The sequence below is a fragment of the Scatophagus argus genome, chromosome 20 (genome assembly GCF_020382885.2).
Source record: "Scatophagus argus isolate fScaArg1 chromosome 20, fScaArg1.pri, whole genome shotgun sequence".
Taxonomy (NCBI): Eukaryota; Metazoa; Chordata; class Actinopteri; family Scatophagidae; genus Scatophagus; species Scatophagus argus.
This window is the reverse complement of record NC_058512.1, coordinates 8323724-8342034: the sequence shown is the minus strand read 5'-3', so window position 1 is coordinate 8342034 and position 18311 is coordinate 8323724. Positions and strand designations below refer to the sequence as shown.

At 42.9% G+C, this 18311-nt stretch overlaps 1 protein-coding gene across 2 annotated transcripts; it reads right to left on the bottom strand.

The window, feature by feature from the left end:
- Positions 1–6351: 6351 nt before the first annotated feature.
- On the bottom strand, positions 6352–17984 carry LOC124051479 (PH and SEC7 domain-containing protein 4). Of its 2 annotated transcripts, XM_046374892.1 has the most exons (16): positions 16435–16820; positions 15412–16126; positions 15004–15085; positions 14457–14796; positions 13303–14319; positions 12103–12183; positions 11875–11987; positions 11726–11784; positions 11539–11628; positions 11390–11433; positions 11131–11303; positions 9819–9889; positions 9560–9705; positions 9321–9465; positions 7380–7526; positions 6352–7291 (listed from the first exon to the last, which is right to left on the bottom strand). In XM_046374892.1, the coding sequence occupies exons 2-16, from the start codon at positions 15946–15948 to the stop codon at positions 7007–7009; spliced, it is 3330 nt and encodes a 1109-aa protein (XP_046230848.1). In that variant the 5' UTR covers positions 15949–16126; positions 16435–16820; the 3' UTR covers positions 6352–7006. The 2 variants fall into 2 exon arrangements, with proteins under 2 accessions (XP_046230848.1, XP_046230849.1); XM_046374893.1 differs by lacking the exons at positions 6352–7291; positions 9321–9465; positions 16435–16820 and adding an exon at positions 17805–17984 and having other exon boundaries at positions 7444–7526.
- Between the last annotated feature and the right edge of the window lie 327 nt (positions 17985–18311).

Here is an 18311-nt window from a genome sequence, read left to right as displayed (position 1 = left end):
CGAAAGCAATGATCCTGCAAACACGCGCATCTGTTTAATTCCTTTTTTTATTTTCTGCATCATGTAGTTTTATTTGCAATTATTTCGTCCCTCGTTGCGGCCTCATAATTGCAGCGCGTTAACGACGCCACGGTTCGGCTGTGCCGCGGCCCACCTGGTGCCGCCGCCGCCGCGTGGGACGGCGCGAGGATGACGGAGGAGGAGGAGGAGGAGGAGGGGGAGGAGGAAGGCCGCTCGCTCCATGTTGAAGCTGAGCCGTTTGGGCTCGCGCTCAGACGCTGGGGCTTCACACGCGCTGCACGTGTTAGTAGTGATAGCTGTGAGTAAAGCGGGCACGAGGCAGCGACATTATGTGATCTCAGGTGATGTGCAGGGAGGGAAAATAAGCCCAAAACTGTTCGTCAACTCTACCTAAATAAGATTAAAGAGACCTTCGTACTTCATACTGCGTGTACACATCCACAGATTTTTACTGTAATATATCAGTGATATGAATAATATTATAAGTTCATTTTGTAGCTGTTCTGGAGCTTTCCATCATAATCAGCAAGGGAAGTTGCCCAGTTGTAATGTGGTAAACTGTAAATTATATAAATACTATCTATATGGGTAAATATATGGATATTTTGCAATTATTTGTGTATTTGGTCAATTCCTTTCTTATTTTATTATCTGTTTATTTTGTTTTCTTACTTATTTACTATTTATTTACAGATAACATAATCTCCAATGTTTGCTTTATAGGTTTTATTTCCATGTACGTTTAAAAAAAAAAAATTAGGTTTTATCAGTGGGGGAAAACGGATTGTGAACTTGAACGTGCTTCCGTTTCCCCCAACCTTTTCCTGTTTTGTGGAGGCTGCTGTTTAGTCTCATTAGACCATTACAACCTCTGCAGTGATGTTCAGTTCATGAACTTCTAAGAGGTTCGCGGCCTAATTCACCGTTAAAGAAACCCTCAAGCCTAATTACATAACTCTGGAATGAGACTGTATGAAGGCTTTTGTCAGACTTCTGAGACAATCACTTAAAGTCCTCGATATCAGTTCAGTCAGAGCCGTATCTGTCCGCTGACGAAGATCAGCCCTGATGTCTTTCTGTTTACACTATGCACTCCTCTTTCACTCACTCCGCATTTCGCCATTTTCCTGACTCACCTCTTTACACCCCCTCTGTTTGTATCCCTCTCCTGCAGCCGCTCTACTGTACACGCCGCGTACCGCCCTGTAAACTTTAAACAATAGCTGCACTTCATCCCATTGTTGTCCAAGTGGCCTGGCCCACTCCAGACAGCCCATCAACTGAGTGGACACTCATTCTTTCCAGTTCCCTGCTCAGGCATGCAGAAACACACACATCCACATACACTCATACATACAGAGGAGCTTTCAAGTCAATGTGCCTCACGGGGACGAGGCAAACCTTTTCGCTGAAACCCAATTGCAAATTCCTCAGCCAGCTGACGGCCGGCCAGAGAAATAACGGCAGCAAACGTTAAACATTAACAGTCTCGGTGCCAATAAACAAAGCATTATAGTGCTACACACAGTCCACTGCAGAAATAACTCCTCTCTCGCCCTCTCTCTCTCTCTCCGGGCCTATTAGCGAGGAGGTTTTGGGCCACAGTGCTTCTGGTCTGGTAATGAGCCCGGCAGCACAATACAGGCACCGGGCCGGAACAGCTGAGGGCAGACAAAGCTGGCAGGACGGGGCGACTGGGACTTACTACATTTAACACAGAGCCATACTAACACTGTCTATGTGTGCGTGTGGGCGTGTGTTATGGAGAGTCAGAGCAGGAATGTGTATCTCTGTGTGTGATATATAACACTGTGTGTGTGTGAACGAGAAGGCATGTGTCCTATTACCATTATGGGGACAAACTCAAAGACAGAATGTGGGCCCCTGGAGAAATTGCTGCCAAAAAGGCAGCAGAGGAGTGTGTGGCAATCAGTGGGATGACGGGTCGGGGTTGTCCCAGGCCAGTCATCTGGAAAGTCCTCCACTTATCTCTGGGCCCGAGACACTGGCCAACCAATTCAGCCCAGCAAATAGGTATTATGTGGGCTGACAGAATTTGTCCGTCCAAATGAGTTGCAGAACACGCTGTTGTTTTAAACTGTGAATGGCAGTGCTGCTTTGTGGGCCCCGCCCGGCTCAGGCTTTATGTGGCCCTCGGGAAAACCCAGATTGTGTGAGTGAACTCATCACTTTGTTTATTAATTGTTTTTGGACCATGCCATGCTGATGAACCTTTCATTCGTTTTGTCCGTTCTTTGTGGTCCTTTGATAGTGTGAGATTCTTATTGTGTTGTGTCAGAGCAACTTCTCGTTTTTCACATACTTAAAGCAAGACTGAAGGGTCAGTGTACTTCAGGAGTTGCTGAAAAACCCCTGCCCACACTCGTTTTTGACTCCAAGCTGCGTTCAACAATTTTTGGAACTTTCTGAAACCGTTAATCTGATAATCACATCCACTTTACACAGTGATTATCCATGTGCGCATTCATGCTAAAAGCTATTAACACAAACCTTAATTGAAGCTGAAGGAAGGGTCAGTTGTGCAGGTTTTTGGTCATATATCATGCAACAAAACACATGCTGTTCTTCTTTGATATGATTTTGTCCTGATGATTGCATTTGATGAAAAGTTCAATGATCACCAAAGCTATTAAAATCCATCTGCAGGGCGGACATGAACATCTGAACCAAGTTTCATCCAAATCCGAAAACATATTCTAAACACCAGTTCCAACATTCCTGTTATCAACTACATCTCGTAACATTCAAGCCAGCAGAAAATCTTGAGAAGCCACCGGATGTTGTTGAAAGCATCGTTAGCATCCTGGCTCCAAGGTCAAAAAGTAACCTTCAAGCTAAACATTCAATAGCCGTGAAGTGTCAAACTCATGGTTGCACGAGAGGTAAGGTCAGGGGATCACCAAAGTCAGTAGGATTCATCCTCTGGGAAACATAAATGTCTGTTCAAACGTCATGGCAACCCATCCAACATTTCAGTCTGAACCAACTGACAAAATGATGGCTCATCCAAATGTTGGTACCAAGGACATTTTTGCCAGAGAAATGACCTGAGAACACCTGAGCAGACTTCAAATTGCAACACCTTCCTCAAATTTCAAGAAGCTATCTAATCTCCTCCACCTTTAACCATAATGCACCTGGAACAAATGTGCCAGTCAAACAGAGCAAAGTGGTCAAACAGAGGGTGTTCCTGTGTCGGAGCAGGCGGAGGGAGGAAACACAGGTGCCCTGTGTCCCTATCAAACAACGAACAGGCCCTGAAGGCAGGAAGCTGCTATTGACTTGAAGACATCAAGAAAAACACGCCTTTCAAAGCACACTCACATTCAACACTACACACACACACACACACACACATACCGAGATGGATAAAATCTGCCAGGTATCAGGTACTGCCCTGAGGGAGAGGCCTGACCTGTGGAGGCCGGGGGAGTCAAACTCTCAGCTGACAAATAGCTCATTCAAAGTCACATACATTTCTCAATAATGCTGTTTGATCCTCGAATTGCACTTTGGATTAAAGATTATCAACAAGAGACAGGCACAGAGGCAAATTGATTTGGATTTGGATTGAATACAGTTAAAACTCTTGTATCAGTTGAAAGATGAAATGAGATAAGATGGAGAAGATTAGTTCACAAACATTCTTGCGCCACTCTATATGTTAAGTGCCCGACTTTAAGATCATGTTTGTCCTGCGTCTGAAAAGCCACAGAGTCTGCGCCCGAGGAGTGTGTTCGGAGGCAGGAGCGTGTGTGTTTTTAAGAGCAGAGGGCAAAAAGAGGTCATGCGTTGAAATGCCCTTAAGCAAGGCACTTGCTTTAAGTCCCTCAATAAGTGCCTCTTTTGCCACAGTAAGCCGGCCTTTTGAAGGCTCTGCTCTGATGAAATCTAAAGACAGATTCATGTTTGCGCTGGGTCTGATTGGCAAATAAAATGAAAATGTCTGGCCATGAGAAAAAGCGACACTAATGAGTGCAGTCTCGGAGGGAAGAGGGCAGAGAAGTTGTTTTTCTTCAGTGACTCCCATTTCTTTCAAATCAGGGCACTGCGATAAAAGAATATCACTTCCCTCTGAAAATTACACTCATGTGGACGCCGAATAGATCCACTGTGTTTGGCTCTGTGCAGTCGGAAAGAGCAGGAAATCATGTCTGGTACGAGTGGACACTGAACAAGAGACGGTTCTTGTTTAATGTCTTAAGAGGAGAATGGAGCAGAACAAAACAAAACCCCTTAAACGACCACAGAGAGACTTCGAGGGCCCTGGACGGAGAATCACAGCATTGAGGAGCGAAGGACGGGGACAGAGAATCAGAGGAGGGAGAGGACATCAAAAGGGGAGACCAAAAAAATGTTTTTCCTAAAGCCCGAGTGAGACAAATCAAGTGCTAGTGTGGATAAAAGATAACAAGTAACAAGTAGAGCGTGCGAGGCGTCGGCAGCAGATGGAGAATGCGCATCAGGAGGAGCATTGAGGGCAGGCTTGGCTGTGAGTGTTTACAGTACAGTTTATGTTGGTTGGCAGCCTGTGCAGGTGTTTGTGGCTTATATTTACTGAGTATTTCAGAAGCGTCGTGGATGTTGGGCAATGTTCAAAGCAACACTGTGGGAGTGACGGTGGGAGGAAAAAAGTGGGGAAAAAAGAGGGTAGAGGTGACCTTAACTTGTCTCTTTTTTTGCAGCCTGTGCTGGTCAAGCCCCTAATGATCACAACTTGAGCTCTTGCCTTTTTAATTACCCACCCAGGCCTGACTGAGTCACACAAAGCACGAGAATGGAGTGGCGCAGATGGAACAAAAACAGGCCAACTCCTTGGGAAGGATGCCCTCTGAACCCAGCAGCCACTGCAACCCCTGCTGCTCCAGCAGGGCCATTGTTGTTGTTGGAGAGGAGGAGAGAGATGGCACTCCAAAACAAGGCCACCACCACCGCTGAAGTCATGGTCCACAGGCCATGTGAGGAGAGCTTTTGGTGGAGAGCTCCTCTGCGACGCCAGCACACAACCGGCATCTTTAGCACAGATTAAACATTTCAATTTGATCCGAAAAACAAGGGGCACTAATGGCTGTCGCTCGCTGTAACATTTCGTCACAGGCCTGAGAGCATGTAGGTTAGCTGGAACGGACCTGAGATGAGCCGCCCTCCGAAGGTGCTATGATGGCCTCGGGGGCCCCCTGTCACTCATGTGGCCCATCAATCACCTTCATCTGCAAAATCTGACTTTATCTTAATGAGCTGTTGTTGTTCCTGTGAATGAATGGAGACTGCTTCCATTCACAGGAGAAGAAGATGAGTTTTATCATATTAATTAAGCCCCAAAGACGATCAGTCAGAGGCTCCTGGGTTTCACCTGACGTTAATCCAGGAGGGAAAATTCTCCAATGAATCCACAGGACCAAAATGTCCACTTTGTCCAGCGCCGTGATCCGATTCAGACACCCAAACAGGACAGAATTTGCCTGTCTGTTTTGTCTGTGCTCTTCATTGCGTTTCCTATTGTCACATTGCATTCCTGTGTGAGGAATGTGTGTCTTGGTTTTGTGTGTGTGTTTGGAGGTGGCGGTGATGAGTCGGGTGGGGGGTTGATTCCAGACATCCTGCTCTTATTGTCGTCCGCCTCAGGTCGACTGCTGCTCAACATGTCAGGCTGAAAGAGAACAAAATGGGACCCGTGCCACTGAGGGCGATCACACACACACACACACACACACACACACACACACACACACTACAGTAGTTGAGGTGATGTGCAGGGAGAATCACTCCACATTTAGAAGTGCAGCATTAAAAGAAAAAAGTAACCCCATCATTTGAATGAACAATTTCACAGACCACTGGATCTTCAGATCATTTGACTCTGAGTTATTCGATCAATTTGATCAGTCTGCGACACTCGCTGTGAATCACACTCGCTGGTGTTAATATTTTAAAAGCTTTCTTCTTCATTGAACTCAGATCTGCGTGGCAAACCCTGAGAATTTTATACCAAAAAAGGATATATTTTGTGATTAAACGGTGAATTTTTTCAACAAGCAAAAAAAAAAGATATTTGCAACATACACATGCTGCCCTTTTTTGAACTGAGTTGGTTCACCAATGTGACAAAAACAGATGAACCAAAACTGAACTTCTGCATCCTTCATTATTATCATTGTTGTTTCATCTTCCTTTCTGTAACAGGAAACAGGTTTCTATGCGACATAAAAGCTCTGTTGCCTTCAACACGTTTGCATTACTGACATCGAAATTTTAAGACAACAATTGAAACAAACTAAAAGTGTTAGCACCCATAAAAAGTCTCACTAATAACGAATGATAAACAAAAGTTTATTTTTCCCCAAAGAGAAAAACAATACAGAACATTTTGGAAATAAACCCTTCATTTGGAAAAAAACACATGTAACATTAACACAAACTTCATGAATATTCACAGAAAAGAAACATTTCATACATAATATTTAAAACAACAAAAGTGCAGTTAGGAATTTTTTTTTTTTTTAAAAATATGTTTAAGTCAACCTGACAGCACATCCTGTCCCCCTCCATTCACACAGAGATGTACTGTACAACAGCACCCTCTAGTGGTTATAATTTTAAGACAGATTTCTGCCCAAAGAAAAATAAATGAAAATCAGATTTCACTGAACTTCAGGTACTACTTCAGGTACTTCTACAGATCAAAGTTCACACAACAAAACCATATAAATTAGGTCCAGAGATGTTGAGCCCCTCGACAAATGAATGAGGGAAAACAGGGTTAGGGATTCCCTGAGATTTATTTTTGTAAAGTGCACAAAATAAAAACGCAGAAAAACCCTAAAACAACTTGCTTAGGCAGATTTCTGATGTGCACTTCAACAAACTAAAAGACTAAAGTCCTGTCAGCTCACAGCAGAAATGTGTAAATCTGCATTTTCTAAAGGCCGTTAACTGCTTGTATTTTCTCACAGTAAAACTCCTTTCAGGCCTCTTTGTTCCATCGGGGAACGACGGTCCTGCGGTAAGTCCGTCTTTCAGAGATGTTACGCCTGACTTTGATCACAGTCGGACGAGGCATCTCCAGCTCCAGAGAGGGGCTGGAGTGGGACTTCTTCAGCCCCTCTTCCTCCTCTTCATCCACCACAGAGTCTGCACACATGGCTTTATCAAACAGGTTCAGGCCTGTGACGCCGAATATGTCGTCATCTGTTTTCTTCGCTCTCTTCCAGGCTTCCAGCACCTGGATGTAGATCTCATAGCGGCACATCTGCAGGGTTTGAGCAAAAGACATGGCGTCACTTATGAGTCTTTTCACGGCTGTATTCATACACTGTCGTTCACAACGCTTTGATCACCTCGTAATGCAGGTACTCCGCTCTGACGCGATGCTCCTCCAGCTCCTTGGCTTTGGCTTTTTTCCCCTCTGGTGGGTTTTGCTGCAGGTACGACAGATCCGCTTTGAAGGACGTCAGCATTCCTGAATGCGCCTGCAGCTGATGTTCCTGCACAGGGAGGAGCAAAGAACAAAAGATTTATTGCAAAGCTACTTCATGCAAATCCTGCTGGAGAGCAAAACCAAAAACATTTTGAAAGATAAGATCATTTTCCTTCCTTTATTTACAGTGGTATGCAAAAGTTTGGGCACCGCTTAGGAAAATCATTGCATCAGTTTGTCACTTGCTGAGCTTTTGAAGCAGCAACTTCATTTGAACATATGTTATACGTTACGGAAACAGAAACATTTCAGAATGGTTTCATCCAAACACATAAAGACAGTTTGATCTTAAAGTGCAACTTTTAAATGACAGGATTTCTTTTGCAAATGCAAGTCTGAATGTATGAGCAATTAAATGCACCTTGGCTCCAGGCACAGCGCCAGAATTTCAGTTCTGGATGGACCAAAGTAATTTTGGCTGGGCGTTTTAATTACAGGAGTTAATAGTGTTCTCCCTCCTTTGAAGCTTTCCAATTAGTCTCACTGAAACAGAAGTGACTGACACATCACGCTGTGGAAAACAACCTGCGTGTCTGGTTCATTATGACTCTTTCTGAATATTTTTATAAAACATTTTCATAATGTGATTCTCAAGAACTTTCAAACCGTTGCGGGTAAATAATGTGATTTTTTAACAGCAACAGTTCATGTTTATTAGGCACACGTGGGGTCAAATTGTGGCAAAATGAAAAACATTCTGTAGACCAGTTAATCCATGTTTATTTATAAGACTGACATTTTAATTCTGTTTAGGAAAACACCATCTTGTTTGGATGATCTGGCTGGTTTATTATTTGTTTAAGATGATTTCATGGCATGCGAGAGAGAGAGAGAGAGAGAGAGAGAGAGAGAGAGAGAGAGAGAGAGAGAGAGAGATCAACTGCTGAGTTACAAGAGTGAATTATTATTCTCTGATTTAAGACCCGCACCCACCTGGGCATTTCACTGCACCTCTGCTGGTCCCTATGGGCTATACTGACTTTAAAATGATGATGAGCAACACAAGCTAAACAGCTACAGCTAAATTTTTTGTTGTGGTAAAAATTGCAGTTCTAAAACTGACAGGTCAGAGGAAACAGAAAACAGAAATTTTAGCTTCTGTAAGGAATATTTTTAGACAGCTCTGATGAAGGATTTATGAGGCTGACACCTGGTTTACTCCAGTTTCCAACCTGGACTCGGATCAGTCAGTGTGTGTGTGTGTGTGTGTGCGTGTGTGTGACCTTTTGGATGTGTCATGAATTTAAAGGTGATTTAAAGGAGATTTAAATTATCAGTTAGGTTACTCAGTGTATCTCTTAACGGGGAGATTAATGCGTTTATGCTGCTGTTTTTTTGCTGCCGGTAATGTAATTTATATGTTACTTTCCTCTTCAATAATGTGTTATTTAAACTCATCGGCTATTAATCAAAATGTCAGTTTAATGACCCGGCCCGCCTGTCTGCAGATATAACTGCACACTTGCATGAAATGCTTTCAAGGCAATAAAGAAAGGATCAAATCAGTCAAGAATTTTCATCTCTTCTTCCCATCTCACCCACTATGCTTTTCAGGTTTTTCTAGTCTCAATGGCAAATGCTTTTGCAGCTTTGAATCAAGACAATGACTGCATCTCTTTTAAAGGTAAGCTATTTATAAATTGATGGCTGCAGTACAATGACAATGATTGAATTTCGCTGAGGTCTACAATATCGGATTGAAGTACTTTTGTCCATCATCTGCTGCCGGTCAACCACTGAGCCAAAGCATTTTAAAAACACTCAAAATAAATTACTACATATAAATTACTGGGGTATGTACCAGAGTGTGTGCGGACTGCGAGGCAGGCAGGATCGGCCTGAAGAACCTCCTCTGAGAGCTGACGGCCGCAGGAAATGGAGGCGAGGAGTGAAGGGCCGAAACGAGGTTGATGCGGCTGATCCATGAATTCATCTCCACCTTGGATCTGAGAGGAGAACAAATGGCGCTCTAACACCAAGTCCTGGACTCTTTCACACACACACACAATAAAGACACGTGCTCTCCAGCTGTGGACTTACGAGGCCTGAAAGAGGAAGACCCTCCAGTCAGCTGTCTGCAAACGGAAGACGTGTGGCTTCTTGGTGTAATCAGCTGCCTGCTCGGCCAGTGAGTGATGCACGCTCACCACCTCCTCGTTAGTCGGCTGATCCCTCCTATAATCATTCTGACACACAAACAGAGTGATGGGAAATACAGCACTTCTAATCATTCAAGACACTAGATTCTATGTATTCATACTGTCAGGAAACAAAGGTTTAATAACAATGAACTGCTAACCTTTTGTAGGTAAAGGACCATTCCCCTGAACACTCCGTAGAAAGTCTTCCAGCCTCTCTTCCCCCATGGAGCTGCCACATAAAAAGTAATTATGAGATTACCCAGCAGGGATATCAAAGCAAAAAGCAGGCTTCTTCCATAATTGTGAGAAACTGAAGCTGTCTATTGCGTTATCAACATGTCCAAGACGTTCCTCAAATATATATTAACAGTTGAAATTTTACACAAGAGCACTAATCCACTGCATATCTTTTTAAGACTGAGTACCGCTTCCATTTCAGACACCACCACCACTAAAAAAAAAAAAAAAAACCCAAACACTTAACATGTGTTATGCTCAAATTCAACGTATCTAAAATATTATAAATGCAATGCAGTTGGGACGCTGCGTATGAGGCAAATTAAAACACGATGCAATCGTTTGCAGCAAACTGTAATTACGGCCAATGGTTATGCAAAGTGTTCCTGAGCCCATGTACTAATATGCCTTATACAATCATGTGTTTCACAAAGTGCTGAACGTCCCCCATCCCTGCTTCTTTTGAGCACTGCACAATTTTCCTAATCCTTTGTCTCTCCTGTGCCAACTTGTTTGAAAAGGGTTGCTGGCATCAAGTTCAGAATAAGCTTATATTTACAAAGGAAGCTTATTAAACATTAAGAACATTGTCTTTGTACTATTTTAAGTTGAGTTTATGTCAAAGAGCAATTCATCACACCTTCTTTACGTGTGTCTTACACAGCATCCCAATTTTTGTGAGGTTGTATTTAAAACATCAGCGAATAACTAAAAAACGCAAACAGAACAAATATAAAATCCACCAATAAGTAAAATAATACAAAATATGAATACAAATATTTTTTGAAATTAATAATAAATCGATATCAAAATGTAATTAAAGATTATATCTCACTACCACTGATTTTGTCTTGCAGTAAAGCCAAAAGTCTATGAAATATCTTTAATATTCCAAATAATTTCACATACTTTCCAAACTAAGTGTTTGCCATCAAAATGAAAACTGTTTTAGAATGACACATTCTTGTCATTTCCTGTTGCCAGCCGCCCTTATTTTTACAGTGTGACGACAACACAAATCTGCCATTTCAGACACCACAGCAAAGCCAAACACGTTCAGTGTGTTCAACACCCGACAGCAAATCCCTTCTGACATAAGATCTAAAACTGTAGATTATTTCAAGTCAAACAGACAAAATCACAGATTGTGCCTTTAAATCCTGACTATCCTCACAGACAGAATAAACTAAAAAGACGTACACGACACTCCATTTACGTTTGAGTCTCACTTACTGCGTTTGCCGTCGATGTCGGCGTGGAGTTTTCTCCGGAGGAATCCCTCTTTGACCACGGTCGCCCTTTTGTCATGAGGAACGTTCAGGAAGGGGTTGGCTTTTGACCGCAGCGGCACATCATCTGCCGCGTGTTCGTCCACCAGCACGGAGGTCTTCAGTTCCTCCTCATCACTGTAACGTGCAAAGACAGATTATATAACTGTATACGTAAAGAATATGATGATGTTTGAGGACAGTGTTTTCCTCAGTCCACTTACACGGCCCACTCCAGCGGTTCACTCTTTATGGAATTGTAAAGGCTCTGAAATGAAGACGGAGAGGAAAAGGTTAAATAATTTTCACCAACAAAGGTACGACTTTGCTGTCTGAACAAAGATTTTTAAAAATAAATCAGCAAAAGTATTACTTTCAAGAGGTCCTTGCTGAAGTTTCCTCCCTCATTCATCCCATCCAGGTTGGACACAAACTTAGAAGAGGACATGGATTTTCCCACATTCTGTCAACACACACACAAAGCATAAGATTGGCAGTGATTGTGTCAAAACAAAATTTAAGATGTTATTATGTCTTTCACAGTCAAAAAGGTGTCCAACCTGTCCATGCAAGTCAGTGTTGAGAAGCATCACAGCACATGTAAGAGCCAGCACAGACCCTGAGGATATAAAAACAGACACATCTGTCACACATGAGTGTTCACTGCCGTATTTCTGAGCGGGTCATATGAACTACGACCGAGGCTCACCTGAAGAGGAGAAGGAGTCCGGGTTGCACTGATGGAAGTGGCAGGCGAAATGCTGCAGGACTCGCTCCCTCTCCTGGGTCTCTCCTATCAACACCACCACCTTTAGGAAAGATCTGAGCGAGAGAGAGGAAGATTTTTTTAAAAAACTTTTACAACCACGTTTTACGAGCACGTTTAATGAGAGACGTCAGCGCATGCAAGCCAAGCTCTGCCTTCGCCAAATCTCACCTCAGGGCATGATCGACAGTCTGCCCGGTGAAGTCAAAGAATTTCAGGTATTCCTCCCCAACAGCACGACTGAAGTCATTACTGAACAGAAACAAAACACATTCGGTGTCAGCGTCACTTTGTCAAAAAGAATCTTTAACTCAGTATCTTGATATGAATAACGGGCTGATCGCTGGTTCGCCATTCAACACAAACAGGAGGCAAATGAGGATGATGTGGCATGTAAAAAAAAAATCATGTGACTCCTAAACATGATGAGAAAGCAGACAGAGGAACTGACTGAGCTCAGACTGTCTAAAGAGTATTAATCAAATGTAGAACTACAGGACTATACTTTAGCTAAGTCTTGATATTATGATGACAATAAGCACTTGATCCTACACTGCTCATCATGCACTCCATGTCTGGTAAATGCTTTTAACCACAACGCCTCCAGTTTGTTGCAAAGACTGCAAAGACTGTTATTAACTGGTTGCCAGGAAACCCTTAATGACATCACTGGATTTATTTAAACCACAGAAGACATTTACACATCTGTTTTCACCAGCTCAGCAGCCCTTCCTATGGCAAGTTAACTAATCCTAATGTGGAAAATCTGCTGACTGCCCCTTTAATGTTACATGTCAAGGGATAGAAAATACAAGGAGCTGTTTGTGTGGAATAAATCACACATGACTCTCTGGGCTACACTCACTGTTTGAAGAGGTGGATTTGCTGTATATCTACAGGACTGATTTGAATGCTGTCTCTACTAAAAGTCCAAATGTTTTGTCAAAACATACAGTTCATCTAAATAAAACCCTCTCCCTGAATTATATGTTACATCTCGTTTGTACAGAAGCCAAAGATTTTCAAGAGGAAAACTGAATTGTCTGAGCGGTGTGAAATATTCTGGTGTACAGACGATCAAAGATTATAAGGGTTGTTTAATTTTGATATACTTAAGTTTGCTATACTATAATATACAATATAGTAAATATGAATTTTGCTGTAGACAATGAGGGTCTGAAGATTAATCATTTAAAAATGTATAAGAAGCACTTCAAATTTATGGTGTCTTGTAAGTTGTATGAAAACACTGTATCCATATCCAAACCTCCTGCAGCTTCACTGACCACTAGTGTGTGCTCATGACACGATCACTCCACATTTGAGAAAAGAACAGAAAGTAAAATACACATATGCATAATATGTGCTTACTCTTTATCTAAGTGCTTCACCACGTCCACACGCTGGATCCCATCCAACTTATACAGCTGTTCAGCAAGGCGACGGGCCATCTCTCTGTCCACAGCACCTCCGTTCATAAGGGTTACTGCTGTCTCGGGGAGTTTGGGTTGCTCTCCGTTGGCTACAACTGTCTGCACAGATCCATCCTCGCTACCTGCATTCTGATGTGACGTCTCAGGCTGTTCGTCCACCTGACTGAACTCGGCCTCTGCTGTCTGCTGTGTAAGCTCAGTCTCAGCGGACAGCTGCTCCGTTATTTCAGAAACGTCTGCTTCCTCTGGTCGCACGAGCTGCTCAGAGAGCGTCGACTGAGACGATACGGCCGTTTGCTCATTCTGCTCTGATGGCTCCGTCTGTTGTTGCTGCTCTGCCACTCCAGGGTCTTCATCTTCGGGACAAACTGCCTGCTCTGACAGAGTACACTCCCCTGCATTTTCAGATTGAGCTGACTCTTCTGTCAGTTCCATCTGCAGTGACTGCTCCGCATGCTGCGCTTTTCCTAACTGGTCTTCAGACTGTTGCTCCTGTGCTTGCACTTCTGCTTGGATCTGCTCTTGAATGCTGGTCATCTCAAGTTGCTCGGACTCTGGGTGTTCCAACTCTGGCAACAATTCCTGTGAAGTAGGTTGGTCACAATCCTGATGCTGCGGACAATTCGTCTCCTCCAGTTTTCCAGTCAGTTCCAGTGTCTCCTGTGAATTTTCTATCCTTTCTACATTATCTGCCATCTGTATCGATGGGTCTTCGTTGTCACACATGGCCTCTGAGTCTTGAGGGTCCAAGTTCTGGTCTATATTTTTGCACATTTCTGGCTCTTCACTCTGTCCTGTGGGATCTTCATGTAAGCCTTCCAGTATCTCTATGTCCTCCTCACTCCCCGAGTTTGTCTTTTCCCCTACAAGCTCTGACTGTGGCAGCTCAGTTAGCTTGTCTGGGTTTACAGCTGGTTCACTATTGTCAGGTAGTAGTTGCTCTACAGGAACCTCTCTGCAAAGGGTGAATAAAATGTGCAACATATTGTTAAGACGGCATATAACGCTGATACATGAGTCACATAATGAAAGAATTTGGTGTTAACACGCACGTCCCCTTCCCCTTTCTTAAATTAAGTCCATTATACTCACACATCAGTCACACTGCTGACACTTTTTGCATCTTCACTTTCTTCTGTACAGCACAAGTCTGTCACAGTCTGCTCTTCTTCTGCCTCGCCTTCCTTCTCGTTCTCCTCTTCAATCTCAACACCATTCAGTGACGTCTGCTCTTCCTCTGAGTTTCCTCGTAAAGTCAGCAGAGCGCCGGGCTCATCTTGTTCCTCTTCTTGGTTTAAATCTACTAAACTCTTTGCCTCATCTTCTGAACCTTCAGTGTCTTCAAGAATATCAATTAAGTCTACAGTTTCGACAAGACCTGCAGTTGCAGATTGTTCCTCTTCTTCCTCTGACTCTGTTGTCAGTGGGATTTCTGGGAAAAAACAGTAAAAACACGGTGAACATTATAGTTTTACAGTTAAAGTCACACTTATTTCTCAAAGATATGAACAGACCACAATCATTAAACAAACAAAGAACCGTTACACACACCAGTTCAAACATATTCACTTTTCATCATTTTCAGTCTATTCTATCTATTTAACACATAATTAAAAGTGCTGCTCCAAGTGACACATACCGTTATTGTTGTCTAACAGCTCATGTGTTGAATCTTCCTCTTCCTGTGCTGTAGGCTCTTGCACATCTGCAGCATCACATGGCTGGAAATTGCAACACAGGCCAACGATCATGAACGTGAGTTAAGCAAGAAAGCTTGTGATTGCCAGTGGGTTCATGTATAGGCACTAATTCTCATCTGACCAACATTACATCCACTCTGTTCCTCCCACCTCTGCTCAACCCACTGCACTAAACCAAACACGTGTCTCTAAAGAAGTAAAGATCGAAGTGGTGCGGAAAATCAAAGGGTTAAGGACACAGGGAAACTCTATCTGTAAACAGAAAACACAAAACAAACTAAAACTGAAATAATGGCAGCCTAACAACATCACATCGAGCACTCTATGTCCACGCATACAGTACATACCTCGGAGTCATTTCCTGTCCCCTCTAGATTTGAGTTCAGAGGCTGAGAATGAAACCTATCTTCTTCCTCCCAGACCTCCTGTGTGAAAAGCTCTGCATTAATGTCTTGAGACTGGTGAAGTGGTGATGAGGAAATGGTGTCTACAGTCATCACACCATCAGAGTCCAGCTCATTGGCCACGCTGCTGTCAGTTATGAGTGAAGGCGTCTCGGTGGCGGGGTCAGGCATGTCCCACTGCACTGTGGCAAATGAAAGCGGGGGACTGGCACAGCTCAAGGGCCGCACCGACCATATTACTTGTTCCCACTGTTCTGCCTCTTCAGTAGTGTCTTGTCCTGCCTTCGAGGACAGACTGAGCTCATCTGTCCCATGTACTTGGTTTATCTGTACCTCTGACTCGCCCCACACGTTGGTCTGCTGTTCTCCATTGACGTACTGGTGGTCTAGAGAGATCAATGGGTCTTGTTGAGGCTGCTGAAGGACTGAATCTGGGACATCTGGCAAAGAGGAGAAAACGTTTTCCTCCTCCATGAGCATGTATCTCAGTCAGTTCAGTTGCTGTTGTGTTTGAAACAGGTGAAAGATGTTGTGGCAGTAAATGATGTCTTGCTACAAAATGTCCTCGTCTGCTGTGTGAACAATGGTCATTTTGTAAAATCCCATACGTGTGAAATCCTGAAGGATGTTACAACCTTCGATGGCGCCATTCACCGATCTGTGACCAAAGGAAAAAAATGCATTTAAGTCCATCTGAACATGGCTGATATCATGTAAACAGGCGAAATAGATCTTCAAAATAGAACTATGAATGCCACACTGAAAAAAAAAACATTCTAAAAAACCTCCAGGAGCGTCTGAGTAGCTGATAGACAAAGAGGTCATTCATTTGACTCGACTATATTTGGCTGTAGTCTAATATTGATGTCTTTACAGTGACTTCATATTTTTCAGATTAAATAAAGCACTCCAAACAAGAATGAAACTCCACATTATTCACAGCCCCGAAAGCATAAACATACTTACATACATAATCCAGTATGAAGGAGATTTGTGTCAATTTTTTTTAGTTTTGTTGTGTTGCATTGCAGACATGCAATGCAGTGCAATCGACTTTTATTGTCACAAAAGCGTGCTTCTACTTCCTGACCACAGACAGAAAATCAGCCAAGCAAGTGAGCAAAAGAGAAAAAGAGCTAGAGGTGTACGGCGTGGATCAAGAGAGAGGCAGTGGGTGGGGTTGTTTCTGGAGAGCAGTTTAACAGTCTGCGTCCTGGCTTTATCATTTTATCACAATGCTGTCCTGTGACAACAGACAAATGATAAAACTGTGAAAGAATCAAAATCTGAACCACATGTTGTCAGTAAAATCCGAGGGCATCTCTCACAGCAGCAGAAACAAGGCCAACAGACAACTGAACATCAACAACAAAACATCAATGATGTGCACAGTCCAGATATCACAAATTCCAGCTTATTTTCTGCCAACTTTTTCCTCATCTTCATTTTTTCTTCCTTCCTCTGTCTAATTTGTCGGTACTTCTCTGTCTATCTATCATTATTCTGTTCACGTCATGCAACTTAACATCCGGCATCGACCTTGACCACATTTCCTGTGTGGGTGCTCACTTCTCAGTTCCTGTCAGTGTGCAAGTGCTAGGGTGCATTTGAAAATGTTAAGAACATTTGTCAAAAAAGTGTAAGTGAATCAAAATCAGCATAGGACAGAAAATGTGGAGATCCCAAAACTTAAACGTTTTAAAAGCAGCAATGTCTCCCTTGAGGTTCATAAGTGAGAATCTGACAGTTTGATAAACTGGATTTTAAAATTATTTGGCCCATTCTAATATTATCAAGTACTGAGCACAATGTCTGGCTGCTCTTTAATAAAATACTGAGTTCACCATACAATAACACAGTTAGTTCTGTGTGTGTGTTGCTATCTCTGGCAGCACTGTTGTTGATAGAAACAGTAGAGGAAATGACAGAATGACAGAAAGAGAAATCAAGAATAAATCAGGATACTTTCACCCAGACACAATACTCCTCAAATAAACTGCAATCTAAGTGGAAGACGGAGGCAAAAGTTGCATTCAGTCCATGGAAATTTTATACAGCACATGACATGGAGAGAATAGTTACCACATTACCAAAGGAGAAGTACAAATACCAGAAAAAATCATACCGGAGAGGATGAAATAAAAAGAGGAACATGGTAAAATGAGAGTTGTGAAATGACTAATCAACATTTCTATATATAATAGAATAAATACCACCTACTAAGTCATACATAATCACCAGTGTACATGACAGAGACATAACATCTTCGAACCTCCAAAAACTAAAAAAAAGTGTCTCAATAGGAGGAATCTTTTCAACTGTGAAACATGACTTACCCCCTCCAGACTCTTTAAAGCAGCATCATAAGACCAGCAGGCTTGTGAGGTTTGTAGTCAAGTCTTGTGGGAAGGAAAGACACACCACTGTGTTATGCTGGGTTTATACTGCTGTCAAAGAGCTGCGCCTTCAGACACACGCACGCACACACACACACACACGCACACACACACACACAGGCACACAAGCATACAAATAACCCTCAGTTCATTAGATCTGAATCTGCTGCGCACAACAAACAAGCCTCACATCCGCTCTCTTTAAAGCAAGCACAGTTTTAGTCTGTGGTGTTGCATAAAGATGCATGTAACTCAAAAGTCCAAGTCTGGACCAAGTCCTCCTCCTTCTTCCTCTCGCTTCTTGTCCATTTTGGATTCGACTGGGATCAGCCTTCCATATCCCTCCGTTTCTGTTCGACTTCCAGCAGATATGGCTGGGGAAAGAAAGGGAAGATTTTAGAGGACGAATAGAAGGAGAAAGCTGCTGAGTGACAACAAAGAGGAAGG

Bases quoted from the DNA above. Each gene is read 5' to 3' on its own strand.
- LOC124051479 (XM_046374892.1), bottom strand. From the start codon at position 15,948: ATGCTCATGGAGGAGGAAAACGTTTTCTCCTCTTTGCCAGATGTCCCA. The intron at 14,797-15,003 runs GTATGTGTCACT...GTTTTTTCCCAG, and splicing joins GCTGTTAGACAACAATAACG to AAATCCCACTGACAACAGAG. The intron at 14,320-14,456 runs GTGAGTATAATG...CACCCTTTGCAG, and splicing joins GTCAGCAGTGTGACTGATGT to AGAGGTTCCTGTAGAGCAAC.